Consider the following 19,060-nt stretch of genomic DNA (forward strand, 5'->3'; position numbering starts at 1 on the left):
TTTCATGCTGCTCTGCTTTGCAACATAATTCCATTAATTGCTTTAGTTCAAGGGTGCTTCTCCTCTCAGGCTTCTGTATGCTCTTCAGATTCCTGGAATGTTCTTTTATTCCCTTGCTTTTTTTAGGGATCAAAACCAAAGTTGTTGATGTTACCAAGAAAGACCAGGTAAAGTCCATGGCCAAGGACTTTGACTATATGGATGTGCTCTTCAATGTTGCTGTGTTTGAATTTCTCATTAAAAGCAGTGAATGTATATCTTTAGCTAACTTTTTTATATTTGTATGGAGTTTCTATTTGTAGTCTATCCTGGCTAGAATGTACCACCTTCTAGAAATCAGGAATGATGCAATAGCATGACTATATTTCATTTTTAAGGGCTTCTTTGATGTGCATACAGTTTCTCTTTTTTTTCTTCTTTCTTTGACACAGATTTGTCCATCATGGCTAAATACTGGAGTGTGAGGAATCGGTTTGGGACTTCACTATGAACGTGAATGTCCGTAGCATGTACCTGATGATCAAGGCCTTCCTGCCTAAGGTCATTTTGTCCTTCTCTCTAGGATTATCCCAGAACACCTCATGCTACCTCTTCTTTTTCTCCCCCATTATCCCTGGAAAAGACCTTCGTATTTAAAGATTATGCTTTCATCCCCATCTAGTTTGTTCTTTGGGTTAAGAGTACAAAACAGATCTGTACTATGCGGTTTAATACGTAATCCCTGTGACTGCATAAATGTGCTCAAACGGCAACCCAGACATTTTTTAGTTTATGAATTATAAATATATGTCAAATTAGGACAATTTTTATACATCACTATGCCAATAATAGCTCTTATACTAATGTTCAAAAGTTTGGGTTGCTACTTGCTAAGTTTATTACAATTTAATATGACTATAGTATTGAATGCATTAATATGAATGCATTTTAAATTTGTTATTTATTCCTGTGATGGCAAAGCTGAATATTTATTTGTTGATTTAGTGCTCAAGTAACATTTCAATTACTATTATCAATGTTGAAAACATGATGACAAAAAGAACATTTATTTTAAATATTATTTTTTTTGTAACATTATAAATGTCTTTACTGTCACTGATAATCAATTTAATGCACTCTTGATGAAATGTTTTTTAATTAATTTCTTTAAAAAAATACTGAAATTTTGATGGGTGGTGTACATTTGATAAAAGCTACACGAATGCAATAATCCTGTCATCTGATTTGAAGTATTACTTTAACCAGTCAGCCAATTTAAACTGATTTTTCCTTATCCAACTCCACATACATGCTGCCTTGTAAATCTGTTAATATCATCAATATGGCATCTGTGGCATCTAGTATCAAAGGTAATAATTATATTCTGTTGCAACCTATTTGCATTTTGATGCTGAATTATAAATGGGCTGCTGTAATACATCATATTGTATATCAAGATTTGGCCCTTTGCTCTTAATTACATGTGATGATTGACATTGTTCCATGTAGCTCTTGGCATATTATCTTACCCCCGTTATCTCCAGTTTGGCTGATGCTGAAATTGGATAAATGCCAGGTCAAGTGAAGTTTGCCCTCTCCTAATTGCTCATCCTTAATTGCATGTCCAGGAGTTGTGAACAGATGTGTCTACAGCATGACTAAAGCTGGACTGACCAAATCAGTGGCAGCTGATTTCCTGGAACAGGGGATCCGCTGCAATTGTATCAGCCCTGGTATGCTGCTTTACTGATTGGTTTCCGATATAAACTTAAGTCCCTGTAACATACAAAAATGTCACTGTACCTAGTGATTTTATGAGTCATTTTGCTTCTTTTGACCTTTACAGGAACTGTAGATACGCCTTCATTACGACAGAGAATTCAGGACAGGCCTGATCCAGAGCAGGTACTGCTTCCATTGCAAAGAAGCAAGAAGCTGTTTGCGTAATTTTTGATTGTCTTTTTCCAAATGCAAAAGTCTTTTAGAGCTCTCAGGGAAGATAACTAACAGCCAACTGAAGCACGTGAACACATGAAACATGCCAGCAACTCCTTATCAACTAACTTTTGATGATGATACACTTGGGCAATTCTAGAGACAAGCTCTGGCTTCTCTGAGTGAAAGTTAATGAGGCTTAAAGTTTATATTTTACAACAACATTGTAGTCATACAGCAGAAGCAAAACTGTTAAGAGAAAGGTCATGTAAATATACATTACTGATCAAGTGTGAAATATTACAATTTAAAATAACTGTTTTCTTTTTTTTAATACATTTTAAAATGTCTTTTTTTGCTATGATGAAAATCAGATTTTTTTCAGAAGCCATTCATCCAACTTTCAGTGTCACATGATCACATGATATTGTCTATGTTGAAAATGCTTTGCTTCTTAATACAGTATCTGCGAACACCGTAATAAACTACCATTCAAAAAATTTCAATAAGGAAAATTGAAAAGAGAGAAATTAATGCCTTTATTCAGCAAAGATGCATTAAATTTATCAAAAGTGACAGTCAAGGCATTTTTATGTTATCATATTTATGCATTTATTTAGCATATTATGTTATGTGATCCAAGGGTCAGCAGAATGACACTTCTGCTTTTTGAAACCTTATGAGAATGATTGTCAGAATGATCATTTACAATGATTCTGGGAAGCTTCTGTGAAAATAATTTTGCTCTCACAATGTGCTATTTTTGCCTTTAGTACAATTGGTTTTTTTGAATGAGTACAAAAATAATCTCTTTTTTTTTTTATACAGACACTAACCAAAGGTTTTTACTAACAACAATTACTAATCATATAAACACACAGTTCAGCGTGTCATTCTCACTGTCATAGAGTTTCTGTTTTTAACCTGTTAGGCTTTTAAAGACTTTATGGCCAGACAGAAGATTGTGCACTGCAGAGGAAGTGGCACATCCGTGTGTGTACTTGGTCTCAGATGAGGTGAGTCTTTGTCCATTGTTCTCTATTTTTTTTTATATATATATCATTTAAGACACACCATATGGTACTGAAAAGTGGTGTTGCCATTTTAACAGTTCACTTGGATTAAAAATATAGCTGGCTATTTAAAAATAATCAAAGGATTTTTATTCCTACAGTCTGCCTATGTAACAGGAACAGAAGCCATCATTGATGGAGGATGGAGACTCTGAGGATGATTTGTTACATTTACTAAATAACCTTTAACATGCATACAATTTGACTTCCAGAGAAACAGTCACTGATTTTCTTTATCTTGAAAACCTTAATGCTGCTATGGTGCAGTTGTTGTACTGAATCTGAATTGTTCTTGGCCATTATAAAATTGTGGACAAAATATGCCAAATGTACATAAACATTTTTGGCCATTTATTGTCTTCTATTAGACAAATGTCCAATTCATAAATAAAGGTTGAGAATAGTAATCAGTGTTTTTGACACTGAAACCTAGAATTAAAACTATTAGTAATTGTAAAAAAAATAAGCTTTGAAGCTCTTGGTGTTTATTTTATTAATTCCCTGGCTTTAGCTTGACTATACGTGCCGTTTATATGTTAAAAAATAAACCATATTAAGCATAAAACATTGTGGATGTCACATGATTATGGGATCATGATAAACGCAGAAGTCTCTTGCCGACGTCTTGTGATTGGTCAGTTACTGTTAGCTCTAGCCAATCACTCCACAGGAGGTGGGACTTGTCAGAAAAGGGGTTGGGAAAATAGCACCGCTTGGACCTGATTAGACCATTTTATTATCAGGGTTGGACAGCTGTCACTCACACTTCCGGATGGCTCCACCGGGTAAAAGATTAACCTTTAAACACTATCCGCGCATCTTGGATCAAGCGCGTATATTTTTACTGTTATTTGTTTTTATATGTGTAGACTTTAGCACATGTCGGTCAAACTTACAGATACTTCCGCATGAGATCTGATTTGATGGCAGTAAGGTTCGAAGCCACGATTGTTTGTTTTCATTATTTCACGTCAGGTGATTGATTTATCATAACAAAAATGATAATCATCACGGAGAAAAGACAATTTCTTTATTACGCAAAACAGCAGGATTGCAATGGTCATGAAACAAGGAAGGAAATTAATCTTATAGACGATAGTTGAAGATGCTATAAATAAGAATACCTGGACTAAGAACACTGTGATGTCAGTAATGCTACTCAGTGAGTGGTTTACTACGGTCTTACAAACAGAGACCATATGCCATGCGCTCTTCAGTCTGATAAAGCACCATATGGCCCAGGCGTCGCGTTTAGTCCTGTCCATTAAATTTATCAAAAGTGACAGTCAAGGCATTTATGTTATCATATTTATACATTTATTTAGCATATTATGTTATGTGATCCAAGGGTCAGCAGAATGACACTTCTGCTTTTTGAAACCTTATGAGAATGATTGTCAGAATGATCATTTACAATGATTCTGGGAAGCTTCTGTGAAAATAATTTTGCTCACACAATGTGCTATTTTTGCCTTTAGTACAATTGATTTTTTTGAATGAGTACAAAAATAATCTTTTTTTTTTTTTTATACAGACACTAACCAAAGGTTTTTACTAACAACAATTACTAATCATATAAACACACAGTTCAGCGTGTCATTCTCACTGTCATAGAGTTTCTGTTTTTAACCTGTTAGGCTTTTAAAGACTTTATGGCCAGACAGAAGATTGTGCACTGCAGAGGAAGTGGCACATCCGTGTGTGTACTTGGTCTCAGATGAGGTGAGTCTTTGTCCATTGTTCTCTATTTTTTTTTATATATATATCATTTAAGACACACCATATGGTACTGAAAAGTGGTGTTGCCATTTTAACAGTTCACTTGGATTAAAAATATAGCTGGCTATTTAAAAATAATCAAAGGATTTTTATTCCTACAGTCTGCCTATGTAACAGGAACAGAAGCCATCATTGATGGAGGATGGAGACTCTGAGGATGATTTGTTACATTTACTAAATAACCTTTAACATGCATACAATTTGACTTCCAGAGAAACAGTCACTGATTTTCTTTATCTTGAAAACCTTAATGCTGCTATGGTGCAGTTGTTGTACTGAATCTGAATTGTTCTTGGCCATTATAAAATTGTGGACAAAATATGCCAAATGTACATAAACATTTTTGGCCATTTATTGTCTTCTATTAGACAAATGTCCAATTCATAAATAAAGGTTGAGAATAGTAATCAGTGTTTTTGACACTGAAACCTAGAATTAAAACTATTAGTAATTGTAAAAAAAAAAAAGCTTTGAAGCTCTTGGTGTTTATTTTATTAATTCCCTGGCTTTAGCTTGACTATACGTGCCGTTTATATGTTAAAAAATAAACCATATTAAGCATAAAACATTGTGGATGTCACATGATTATGGGATCATGATAAACGCAGAAGTCTCTTGCCGACGTCTTGTGATTGGTCAGTTACTGTTAGCTCTAGCCAATCACTCCACAGGAGGTGGGACTTGTCAGAAAAGGGGTTGGGAAAATAGCACCGCTTGGACCTGATTAGACCATTTTATTATCAGGGTTGGACAGCTGTCACTCACACTTCCGGATGGCTCCACCGGGTAAAAGATTAACCTTTAAACACTATCCGCGCATCTTGGATCAAGCGCGTATATTTTTACTGTTATTTGTTTTTATATGTGTAGACTTTAGCACATGTCGGTCAAACTTACAGATACTTCCGCATGAGATCTGATTTGATGGCAGTAAGGTTCGAAGCCACGATTGTTTGTTTTCATTATTTCACGTCAGGTGATTGATTTATCATAACAAAAATGATAATCATCACGGAGAAAAGACAATTTCTTTATTACGCAAAACAGCAGGATTGCAATGGTCATGAAACAAGGAAGGAAATTAATCTTATAGACGATAGTTGAAGATGCTATAAATAAGAATACCTGGACTAAGAACACTGTGATGTCAGTAATGCTACTCAGTGAGTGGTTTACTACGGTCTTACAAACAGAGACCATATGCCATGCGCTCTTCAGTCTGATAAAGCACCATATGGCCCAGGCGTCGCGTTTAGTCCTGTCACAATCCGATTAACCTGTCGAATAAACCAGTCGGTTTCTTTTCTAGTACTCGTGTTATTTCCTCTTTGAAGTTCATTGATAACAGCTATTCAGGCTTCATCGATAGGCAGACGCTGTAATCGCGATTTATATTTACACAGATGAGTGTTGATAAACAGGAGCCGGTCATGAACACGTGCAATGGCTAGAAAACTCGAGCGAGGATAGAGCAGAAGTACAGTGCCATGGAGGATGTCCAGTCCAGACCCCATTCAGCCCACTCCACATACTCACAGACGACCGAGGATGCAGCCTCCACCTTGGGGAATCATGCCGAAGTAGGTTATTAGTCAGAATTCCCCACTTTATGCTGTTTCTGTCTGTATTATTTCAATATTGGTTCTATAAAATGGGACAGTTGCCTTTATTGATGTTACAGTATGTAGATAAAATGATCTCAAGCCTTAATGGACAATTAAAACGTTCAACACTTTATAATAACCTTAATTTTTTCAATTAACAAACATTTGAATGCTTTATAGAGCAATAGTTCATGTACTTTCAAATATGTATAAGAAGATACACTGAGAGAACTGAGACTAGGGTCAATTCTGCTTCTTATTTTGCATTCTTTTTTACATTTAATACAAATAATTTTTCTTTTAAACTTCACTCAAACTTTCTGCTGTGCAATTAATCATAATACTATATAGACTGGTACTAGTCAATCAAAGCCATTTATGCATATATATGCATACAAATATATATTTTTAAAATATATACATATGTGTGTGTATACATAATAAATATACACAGCACACACATATAGTATGTAAACAAGCTTTTATTTTGAATGCGATTAATCGCGATTAATCGTTTTGCAGCCCTATCTCAGACATCCTGTATGGAAATACATCATACAGTACTATGTATTATATGCTGCACTGGATAAAAACATCTGCAAATTTATATTTTGCTACAAAGATCATTGCTTGTTTCTTCATTCTCCAACAGCATCACCTTACTGTCAGTCAGACAGTGCTGGTGGTTCCGAAGCGCTCAGAGAGCCCCAATCCGAGTATGACCGAAGAGACGACTTATGTCCCTCGACTGGTGTCTTCAGTTGATGCTTGTACTAACACAGACCCTCCGTACGAATGCTGCCCATGGCTGCGCAGACTGTGCCCATGTCCACCCAGAGGCCTGCTGGCTACCATTATCACCAAAGGTTAGAAAAGGGTCAATGATTTTCCCAAACACGATGATAGAGATTGCACATACACTATTTTTCTAAAGCTTGGGGTCAGAAGGTGATTTTTAAGGTTTTTAAAATAAATTGTATACTGTATTAAATAAAAAAATACAGGAATATTATGAAATGTTATTACAATTGAATATAGCTGTTTTTTTACCTAATATATTTCAATTTGTTCCTGTGAACACAGCATCTGTTTGTTCTTGTCCCCTTTGTAGTGTCCATGGCCGCAGTGCTCTTTGGGGTTGTTTGGTCCATTACAGAGAAGGAATGTCTTCCTGGCGGGAACCTCTTTGGTATCGTGACCTTGTTTATTTGTTCTGTAGCCGGGGGAAAACTGTTTGGACGCATACACTTCCCGAACATGCCACCTTTACCTCCACTACTTGGTATGTGCAATTTCTGCATTGTTGTCTGTTGTTAATAATGTAGTAATTACAACACAACACTTGCATAAAGCACAGTTTTCTGTTGGTCAGCATGGTGAATTCATGTGACTAACTCAAACTTGAGTGAAATCTGCGTTTGGAACTTTTTTGATTGCTATCACAATTAAGGATTAACGAGCTGCTGGATTCATGAATATTAATCAGGTTGTGTGCATTCGCTAGAATTGATTTGCTGGATTCAAATCAGGGACGATAATAGGTGAGCGCTAGCCAATGAGATTGTCGTTTGCGCATTAGTTCCGTCCCACTACCGGCAGTTCTTAAAAGCTGAAGAACTCCAAAGGAACTCCGTTATTTTGACAGGAAAATACAACAAAGAATATCGTTTACATATAGCGCGTCAATTCTGCATGGTATGTAAGACTCTCTCACTCTGTCTCTCTCTTTGCATGTGAGAAAAAAGCAAAGTGACGGCGAGTCTTCCCGAACATGCCACCTTTACCTCCACTACTTGGTATGTGCAATTTCTGCATTGTTGTCTGTTGTTAATAATGTAGTAATTACAACACAACACTTGCATAAAGCACAGTTTTCTGTTGGTCAGCATGGTGAATTCATGTGACTAACTCAAACTTGAGTGAAATCTGCGTTTGGAACTTTTTTGATTGCTATCACCTATGAAATTTCAGTAAAATGTCAAATGGGAAATGTGACCTCAATCTAAGAAAATTATGGCTGTGTTAGGGATGGAATGCAATTCATATGCAACCCTCTACGGACACCTTGGCAATTGAATCGACATTGGCTATTAAATTTTTTTTGTTTACTTGCCAGTCTGATAAACTATATATGGATATGTATTTTATATATATATATATATATATATATATATATATATATATATATATATATATTATTAGCCAGTGGCTAATATTAGACATCATTTAGTCGCCCAGAGTAAAGATTTAGTCGCATATGTGAGTGATTTACTCGCATTGTAGAGGGTTGATATGGCACAGTACATACTGTATTCTACCTCTTATGTTAAAACATATATAACCATTATACTATTTCCGTAATGAACACAAAAAATTAAGTCATTCTGATGGTAACTTCTATAAGAACCTTAAATTTATTGGTTGATTGGTTAATTGACTAATTTACACTACTGTTCAAAAAATGTGAGGTTAGTACGATTATTTGAGAGAACTTTATTCAGCAATGACACATTAAATTGATCAAAAGTGACAGAAAAGACAATTGTTAATGTTACAGATATTTCTGTTTCAAATAAATGCTATTCTTTTGAACTTTCAAAAAATTGTTTTAAACATTGACAATAAGAAAAATGTTTCTTGAGCACCTAATCAGCATATCAGAATTACAGGAATACATAGAATTTTAAAATATATTAAAATTGAGAACAGTTACTTTATTTTATTATACAGTAATATTGCATTTATATGATCAAATAAATGCAGTCTTGATGGGCATAAGAGACTTATTTCAAAAACATTTAAAAAGTCTTACCGCCCCCAAACTTTTGAACGGTAGTGTATAATTCAATTTCCCCCACAGCTCAAAGATAAACTGCCTGTGTTATTTCTTAATTTTTGTCATTTTTTTTCTCAGAGTGGTCAGTTTCATTGTCGGTGTGAGAACTGTAATGAATGACTATGGGGTTTCTGTTTGTGTTATTCAGTTGTATTGTTTTCTCTGCGTGTGTCCGCAGGCATGCTGCTGGCAGGGTTTATCCTCAGAAACATCCCTGTGGTGACAGATGCAGTTTACATCGATGTTAGATGGTCTGCTTCTCTGAGGAGCATTGCACTGGGTGTCATTCTGGTCAAGGCTGGGCTGGAATTAGACGAAAAGGTAAGAAACCTCACCGGCCCCTGTAGAGTTACAACAAAAACATTGCTGCTAACCCGAGAGGATGTGCCTTCATGCTCTTTAGAATTCTCTTTCAGCCAAACACCATATTGTTTGTTGATATCCACTTTCATTTCATGAAGATTTTTCACTTAACCGTTCAAAAATAAATTGTGTTCTAATATATTGTTTTTATGTGTATTTCAGGCTCTGAAGAAGCTCAAAACCGTGTGTTTGCGTTTGTCCATGTTCCCTCTGACCTGCGAGGCAACCACTATGGCTGTGGTCTCCTATTTAATATTGGGTCTTCCATGGGTCTGGGGCTTTATTTTAGGGTAAACCACTGATTTTGATTAGACAAGAACCTCTCTGACAATGTCTGCTGCTATCAACCTAATTGCTGCCATATTTTGCTCTGTAGGTTTGTTCTCGGGGCTGTTTCTACTGCTGTTGTGGTTCCGTCTATGCTGCTTCTGCATAAGGAGGGGTACGGTTTAGAGCAGGGTATACCTACTCTACTCACGGCAGCATGCAGCGTTGATGACATCATTGCCATTACCTGTTTCACCACCTGCTTGGGTATAGCTTTCGCCACAGGTATGCCAAAAGATATCCAAAAGGGAGCAAATACACAGTATATTTCTAAAATAAAGTAATAAATGAGAGCACAAAGTCAGCTGACATTGGATTCAGTGTTCATTTGATATCAATAATTTAACCAGTCTGGAAAAATGCTTTTCCACAGATGGACGATGTTTAGGATAAGACTACATTGTGCTAAATTCTAATATATATATATATATATATATATATATATTAGAATTTAGCAATGTTTTTTATTTCCGTCAAAGCCAAATTTTCAGCATCATTACTCCAGTCTTCTATATATATATATATATATATATATATACACTTAAATAATCTAATATTTTTGTGGAAATTGTGATTTTTCAATCATTCTTTTATGAATAGAAAATTCAAAAGAACAGCATTTATTTGATATAGGATATATCTTTTATAACTTTATAATGTCTTTTAAAAATGGACCCCAACCTTTTTAATAATGTATGTATATGAATCATTACATTTTGCATATTAACACATGCAATTAAAAAGGTTCTTTCTCCAGGCTTTATGGACGTCCTTGGTGTTAGTGGTCCCATCTTACAGTACTGTTCTCTCTCTCTCGCCCTCTGCAGGCACTGTGTGGGTAAATATACTGAGGGGACCACTGGAGGTATTAGGTGGGGTGGTCACTGGTGTGGCCTTAGGGTACTTTCTACGATAATTCCCCAGCAGAGACCAGGTACGTGAGCTACAACTGTATGATTGAGAAGTACATGTTCAGATTCAAAAATTGGTGTTGTTAGGGTAACAGTTTTCATGGTTGTTGGTTGTTTGTGTCTTCTACCTACCACACAGGGAAACCTCGTGCTGAAGCGTTCCTTCCTGGTGTTGGGGCTGGCCGTGTTTGCTTTGTTTGGCAGCAATGTGGCTGGGATTCCTGGTGCAGGAGGACTCTGTACGCTAGTGCTGACATTTGTGGCTGCAATAGGCTGGGGGAAAGCTAAGGTCTAAATCTTTTTTTGTTGTTGTTTTGCTTTATATTTTTACAAAGACTACATGAAGAGTTCAGATGCAAAAGCCTCTAAGTGCCATTTAAAATTGTATTCTAAAATGAGCATTTTTCTCAGGTTCCTATGTTTACGTTCAGTTATTTCACTCTAATGGCAATGAAAAAAACCCATTCATTGCCATTAAAGTAAAATTACTGAAACTTCACATAGGAACCTGAGAAAAATGCTAATTTTAAAAGACAATTTCAAACGGCACTTAGAGGCTTTTGCATCTGCACTCTTCACATATTAGACTTACATTTTTAAATCAATGTATGATTTTGAAAAGACTTGCATTGTACTGACAATGTATGATTTTGAAGAGAGCATATCAAAATTATTTGAAGTACATGCGTTCTTTTTCTCTGTGTCAGCACTAATAGATTTTCTCCCCATTTTCTCAGATCACACGTTTCATTTCAGTGTGTATGTGTGTTTAGGCTCCAGTGGAAGCGGTGGTGGAGAAGTTTTGGCATGTGTTCCAGCCTCTTCTCTTTGGTCTCATCGGTGCTGAGGTTATCATTACTTCTTTGGAGGTCACGACTGTGTGTGAGTGTTACACTCTCAAGTTGTTACACTGTCATTTCTACAAAACTGGTTTTAGAAAAAGAGCTGGAAAAAACTAAAGTGATTGGGATGTCAGCAGTGTGCACTTTTTCACGTGTATAGCATTTCAAACATGCAGTTGATCAACTGTAATGTAATGTGTCCTCAGTTCTGGGTATAGCAGCCCTGTTCATCGCACTCACGGTACGCCTGATTGTCACTTTTGTTGTGGTACTGCGAGCCGGCTTTAACCTGAAAGAGAAAGTCTTCATCGCTCTAGCCTGGATTCCTAAAGCCACAGTACAGGTATACTTGCCAAGTCTAACAAATAGACCCTCTGTTTTAATGTGCCTTTATCTTTTACTCAGTCCTTCTAGGTTTTTTTAGGCAAGTGTGAGCTAAATGACAATAAATGAAATGCACATGAGATCCCTATGAATGCTGTGTGATTGTTTTCAGGCTGCCATTGGCTCTACAGCTCTGGACATGGCGCGCTCCAAGAATGACCTTGAGCTGCAGAGGTACGGCATGGACGTCCTCACTGTGGCTGTGCTGTCCATCCTCATCACCGCTCCTATTGGAGCACTCCTCATCAGCCTACTCGGACCTCGACTCCTGCAGAAACCAAAGAACCCTGAGTGGGGTGAGATATTTGTACACACACACACACACACACCCATATGTGACCCGTGTTGGCAAAATGAGTCGCAATGCACACGGGCTAATTTTGAGCTACAGACAAAAAATGTGAAAAATTTTGATTTTGGTCGTATTTCAGATTTTCAAAAAATGAGTTCCTTAAGCCTTATATAATATGTCTAGCAATCCCAATGCTCCAAATAGTAATTAAACATCTAAAATGATCTTTATTTGTACGTTTTCTGAGAGGAGTACCCTTTTCTCTGCTCACTTCTCGCACTACCGCTGACTGATATACTGTATGAATCGCACACATAAGGCGCTTCCATACATACACATACTGTATACACAGAATTACAGTATTTTAAGTAGGCTATTCACCCAAACAATCAGTGAATGTTTGAGGAACTGTTGGGGAAAATCTTCTGATGTGTAACATTATATTAGATCCGTGCAGTACAGTAGGACTATATGCCGTCTGTCTCAATAATGTTAATCAAACAATAAAAGAAAAGATCGCTGCTCTTGATTGAACTGCTTTTGTAGTTTTAATAATCAATTTATTTGTAATGAACACACTGAAGTGATTTTTACATTTTATTATTAGTTTTTCTTACTTTAATTTTTTTGTTTAGATGTAAAATGAAAAAATAAATGCACTTTAATTTCTTATATTTGTTCTATTGTTGTTGTTTATTTTTGCATCTGTTCTTATTTTTAATAACAAAGATTAAAAAAATGGCTATACTGTGATTATTATTATAGTAATTAATATTAAAGGGTTAGTTCACCCAAAAATGAAAATTCTGTCATTAAGTACTCACCCTCATGTCGTTCCAAACCCGTAAGACCTTCGTTCATCTTCGGAACACAAATTAAGATATTTTTGATGAATTCTGACAGCTCTCTGACCCTCCCATAGACAGCAATGTAATTACCACGATCAAGGTCCAGAAACGTAGCAAGGAGATCGGTAAAATAATCCATGTGACCTCAGGGGTTCAACTGTAATTTTACGAAGCTACGAGTTTACTTTTTGTATGCAAATAAAATAAAAAATAACGACTTTATTCAACAATTCGTCTCCTCCGTGTCTCCTTAGCTCCATTTTGGAGAGTATCACATACGTAAACGGCATATGCTGTTCTGTGTCAGCTGCGCCACGCGGATACATTGTTTTCGTGTGGTGCAGCTGACACAGAACAGCGTACATTGTTTACGTTCAGTAGATACTATCCAAAATGGCGCTAGGGAGACTCGGAGGAGACAAATTGTTGAATAAAGCCGTTATTTTTATTTTATTTGCGTACAAAAAGTAATCCCGTAGCTTCGTAAAATTACGGTTGAACCCCTGATGTCACATGGATTATTTTAACGAACATTTTTTCAGATTATATTTTTTGAAAATTTGCTCATTGTGACTCATTTTGCCAGCACAGGTCACATAAAGTGACATGAACTAAAAAGACAATTACATCATTAATTGCAAATAGTTACTCTGAAGCTGCAGGAAAATGACAACACTGATTGGCTGACGCATCAAAAGCCTTCACAAGTGACTATCCTGAGCTGTGACATAAAAAGCATTAAAACGGCTTAATTAATAAGTAATTTCATGCTTTTAATAGCCCTGAACCAAAGAATTGGACACAAAGAAATGTTCACTATTATACATGCCTATTTCTTTCAACCATTGTCAATAGCTGACGATTGTTATTTTAAGTCATTTTTTTTTATTATATATATATATATAACAAAAAAATAACATTCTGATCAAATAACAAGGGTAGCAAAATAGGTATTTATCCATTAAGTTGAGTACATTGCAGGATAGAGTATTTCATGCAAGAGTTACATTTTGGTAAATGAAAATTTGCTCATTGTGACTCATTTTGCCAGCACAGGTCACATATAGAGTGAGCAACATTTGCCACCTAGGCAACATTTTTAGGAATCATTGGCACAAATTTTGCTTGGACAAATTATTTTGGTCAGGAAACATAATTTTGTTTAAAAAAAAGTTTATTTGATTGATTTTAAACAATTGAAATCAAATAATGATTAGAACATATTAACCACACCTAGAGCTAGCGGTCCTAGTAAATATTTTTATCCAAGATTGTGTAGCTAAGAGACATGGTGGAATAAGTACCTTGTCAATTTCATAAGATGGTTAGAATATAAAATATTAAGAACACAAATTGTCATTAAATAATTATTTAATTACATGTCATCTTTCTGCTAGATGATCCCTGCTAGTCCCTATGATGTAAACAGTTTTGTGTCATAGCTAATGTGTTATTTTGTAAATATTTGTGTATAAAATATATGCATTATGAATGAAGTATTTAAATATAAAAATTTAATACTATTATTAAATATATAATACATTATTATAATGTAATATTCAAATATTATTATAACACTCGATTAATGGCTGTTGAAAATTCAGTTTTGCCATCGCGGGAATAAATTACATTTTACTAAATATGTTCAAAAAGATGCAAACATACTAAATAAAAAGAAAACCGTTATTTTAAATTGTAATTATTTTACAAAATAATAGTTTTTACTGTATTTTTTAATCAAACAAATGCAGACTGGGTAAGCATAATATATGACTTTCAAAAATGTGGAAAAAACTTAAGAATCTTCATATACTTACAGCATTGGGTCATTAGCTTAGCAACATGACCTTTAGTTGCTCTTCACATGAGAAGTGCTATTTTTGTGGTATGCGTGAAAGTGTACAAAAAAATTTTTCATCATCAGTCACGATGGTTCATGATGGTTAGGATGCTACTTTTTGTAGAAAGTAAACAGAGTTTGGGTCAGATCTAAACTGAATAGCTGTGCAAATAATACTGAAGTAGGTTTCTGCAGTTGTCTTGCCATCAAAAATATATGGATAGCAACTCATCTATTTTGATAAACATGCGACATGAGATGCACATGGAAATTCACCACAGCTTGGTGAATTTGCATGCTGGCAGGTCACCGCTTGTCCTGTTTCACTCTGTGTTTGCTTTATTGTTTGTACAATGCTGGCTATTGCACTTTGCTAATGTGTTAAAAAAACATAAAATGCTCCAGCTTCTATAACCGAGACCTGTCAGTTTTCTTCAAATTCATAAACATGTTCTGTGTGAAAATATGAAATTAACCCCACTTATATCTAGCCTACTGTACATATTTTTATTTACTCTGTATATAAATAGTATAAATAGATGTAAAAAGCAACTGAAATCTCTCTAACAATTGCTTGGTACTAACATTCTTCATTGTGTTAAATGAATGTTTGCTTTGTCATTTTCTGAATTGTAGCTGTCAGTCAAGGTGCTTTATCTGCATCGGGGACCCCGGTGACGTATGAGAGTGCCCTGTGATGTTTCTGAAATGCTTCTGGGACGTGACAACCCAACGTCCAAGGCTGCTGATGATCCTTTTTGTCTTCAAAGTGGATTCTCAAACTCATTACTACTGCGACCCTCTGAAGTCAGACTGCAAAAGTGGCAGACTCGCTTTTCAGATGAAGGAACCCAACTCTTATTTTTTTACCTTCCAAGGTGGATGAAAACTCTCAAATCACTCGCAATATTCCTTTTACAGGTGGGATTTTGAAGGATCGAACACTATAGGGATCATTGTTAGCACTATCAAGTACAAAAACATGTTTATGAATATTATTTTTTTCTAACTGGCTTATGTCTGTGTTGATAGTATTTGTTACATTAGATATATTACAGATGAGTCTGCAGTGACTGCATATCAGTGTTACAGAAAGTTGTGTAGTGGTCAGTGCTGTCATGACTATGTTCGGAATGGAATACTAGCTTACTATTTACTGAGCACTGTGCAGTATATACTGTATACAGCCTTCTGTAGTTTTATATTTATATTCACAGCTTGTCTATAATATTAGTGCTGTCAAACAATTAATCACGATTAATCGCATCCAAAATAAAAGTTTTTGTTTACATAATATATGTATGTGTACCGTGTATATTTATGTATATATAAATACACACACACATACCGTATATATTTAGAAAATATAATCGTTTGACCGCACTAAATATAATATAATATGTTTAAGTCCTCAAAGCCTTTAGAGAAGCCACAGATGTCAATTTTATTATGATTCAAGTATAATGTGTAAATACATTCTTAAAGTGTATGTATATTAAGCTTACACTGTAAGTGACATGAACTAAAAAGACAATTACATCATTAATTGCAAATAGTTACTCTGAAGCTGCAGGAAAATGACAACACTGATTGGCTGACGCATCAAAAGCCTTCACAAGTGACTATCCTGAGCTGTGACATAAAAAGCATTAAAACGGCTTAATTAATAAGTAATTTCATGCTATTAATAGCCCTGAACCAAAGAATTGGACACAAAGAAATGTTCACTATTATACATGCCTATTTCTTTCAACCATTGTCAATAGCTGACGATTGTTATTTTAAGTCATTTTTTTTTATTATATATATATATATATAACAAAAAAATAACATTCTGATCAAATAACAAGGGTAGCAAAATAGGTATTTATCCATTAAGTTGAGTACATTGCAGGATAGAGTATTTCATGCAAGAGTTACATTTTGGTAAATGTAGTCTTTATGTAGTGTTTATCAAAGTATTTTAGGCATACTATATACTGCAGCAATAGTAAGAATTGTGAATAGTATGGTCATAACTGTTCCGAACACTGTCATGGATCAGTGTTCTGAGATTGATCAGAGTTTTTGCAGGTTTTTGTCAGCTCTGTTATACATACAATCAAATACTGCTGTAAAAATTCTGTGGTCACTTCAGAGCTCAGTTACATTTTGTGTTTACAGTGGAAGTGATTTTAGAATGTAAAGAAGGATTTTTTATTAGTAGTAATAGAATGACAAATGGTATATTTGCCACAGCATTGCACAGTTCATTGTGTTACTCTCCATGAACTATATTTATATGAATATTTTTTTTTCTCCATGATTGTTTTGATAAAATGTGTATTTTAATGTTATACAGAGCCTTGTGAAAGGGCATTGTCGATATAACTTATTTTGTGAATGCTGTTAGTGGGTTATGTTTACTGCTTCAAATTGACAAGGTTTTGTGTTGTGGTTTTGTTATGGTTATGGTAATGCTACATGCAGTCACTGCTAATTTAAGCAATTAAATGACTACATTTAAGACCTTATTCTTATATTGTCATCGTTATACAATAACTTTATTTCTATGGTGTATGTGTAGTTTATTTGTAGATGTATTGCTGCAGAAAATGAATGACATTTGCCTTTTCAGTAAATGACAGGCAAACCCCCCCCACATTCATATTTGAAAGCATATCTTGTTATATCATCTAAGGCAAATTAGATGTAAACAAGCAGCACTGTTACTTTCTGAGAAGACTTTTCAAGCATTGGTGTGGTAGAGTTACACCATTGTGTGTTTTAGGAAAAGTACACAAAAGAAACAAAAACTTAGAAAAAAAAAATAAGTAGACTGTTGGCATGGCAACACATATCCATCACTCACACTTATTTGATTATTAACACAACAGATAAGCAAAACAAAAACAGCATTTAGAGGGATGTAAAAGAAGTACGGTTACCTTTTATTTTTACAAAAGTCATTAGGCACATTCCAGTTAACATACAATTAAGTAATTTTTATGAAAACACCTATGAACAGGAGCCATCTGATATGAAACATGGCACAAAAAAAGAACCAAGGGATTGTCAAACTATTCTGAATAGGAATGAATGCATACATATGCATTGCAATTGTTACAGCATGTTGGTTCAGGTGGAAGTGAAAAGAGGCCACATTTATTTGTTACATTATGATACATATTGTAATATTTGAATAATGTATAACAATAGCTTTGACGAAACCATTTGTTACAATCTAATGCAATGTGAAACACACGTCAAGTTTAGTATCCTGCACTTGAAAACTTTCAAATAATTTAGCAAACATTGTAGAACTCTTGTTGGTTTAGGAATAATTCTGCAGAAAATGACAAATAAGTAAAACATTATTTTTTAATTACACTCAGAAAATGTCAAACACAATTTTTATCACAATGACAGCACAACAGTAATAGTAAAAGGCAACTTAACATTAAAACTGAATCTAGATGCAGATTAAAGAACAGAAAAGACACTTTCATGGCCAAGACGACTGATTGGTGACAAAAATCGCCATTTTTCGCTATGGCCAAGCTATATTGCACAAAAAAATCTACTACATTTGCGAAGTATAAAAAGTAAATACACCAGAGCAATGTAACACAAAGGTATATACTTAATCTGTCAGATCAACCACAATATCTTGAGCATTAAAGTCGGAATTGACAGCTATATGCGTCTCTATACCACAGCAACAAGTTGGAAATAGATTTGGGTAAGTACAACAAACTAAATTACAGTAGGTTTTTCAGTGGAGAAAACTATAAATGTAATATGGGCCAAAGCAGGAGGGCTACAGAGTCTTCTTCTTAAGAATAAGTGGACCAACGTTGTCTCCTGTCAGCTCGTTATGCTTTATGTGTGATTTATCGCAAACAGGAAACTGCAAGATAAGAAAGAACAAATTAAATGCTGATAGTGACAGCGGTTCTTAGGCACCCTGAGGCTTTTGACAAAAATGACACTCAAAATGAGGAAGTGAAAAATCGCACATATATACAGTATATATATATATTTTTTTTTTTTTTTTTTCCACACATA

General features: G+C 35.0%; 1 protein-coding gene and 2 pseudogenes across 1 annotated transcript in view; 2 read left to right on the top strand and 1 right to left on the bottom strand.

Annotated features, from left to right (window-relative positions):
- LOC107730530 (3-hydroxybutyrate dehydrogenase type 2-like) overlaps nucleotides 1-4,921 on the top strand; it is a 7,457-nt pseudogene extending 2,536 nt beyond the window's left edge.
- Nucleotides 4,922-5,805: 884 nt separating this feature from the next.
- LOC107730529 (mitochondrial sodium/hydrogen exchanger 9B2-like) lies at nucleotides 5,806-16,021 on the top strand (annotated as a pseudogene).
- A 2,387-nt stretch (nucleotides 16,022-18,408) lies between these two features.
- The window catches only part of LOC107730531 (CDGSH iron-sulfur domain-containing protein 2), a 2,283-nt gene continuing 1,631 nt past the window's right edge, over nucleotides 18,409-19,060 (bottom strand). Inside the window, exon 3 of the mRNA XM_016541381.1 lies at nucleotides 18,409-18,902. Coding sequence (XP_016396867.1) covers nucleotides 18,813-18,902 — 90 coding nt within the window. The 3' untranslated portion in view covers nucleotides 18,409-18,812. The remainder of the gene's footprint in view (nucleotides 18,903-19,060) is intronic.

The sequence above is a fragment of the Sinocyclocheilus rhinocerous genome, unplaced genomic scaffold (assembly GCF_001515625.1).
Source record: "Sinocyclocheilus rhinocerous isolate Xijiao unplaced genomic scaffold, SAMN03320098_v1.1 scaffold1570, whole genome shotgun sequence".
NCBI classification, from domain to species: Eukaryota; Metazoa; Chordata; class Actinopteri; order Cypriniformes; family Cyprinidae; genus Sinocyclocheilus; species Sinocyclocheilus rhinocerous.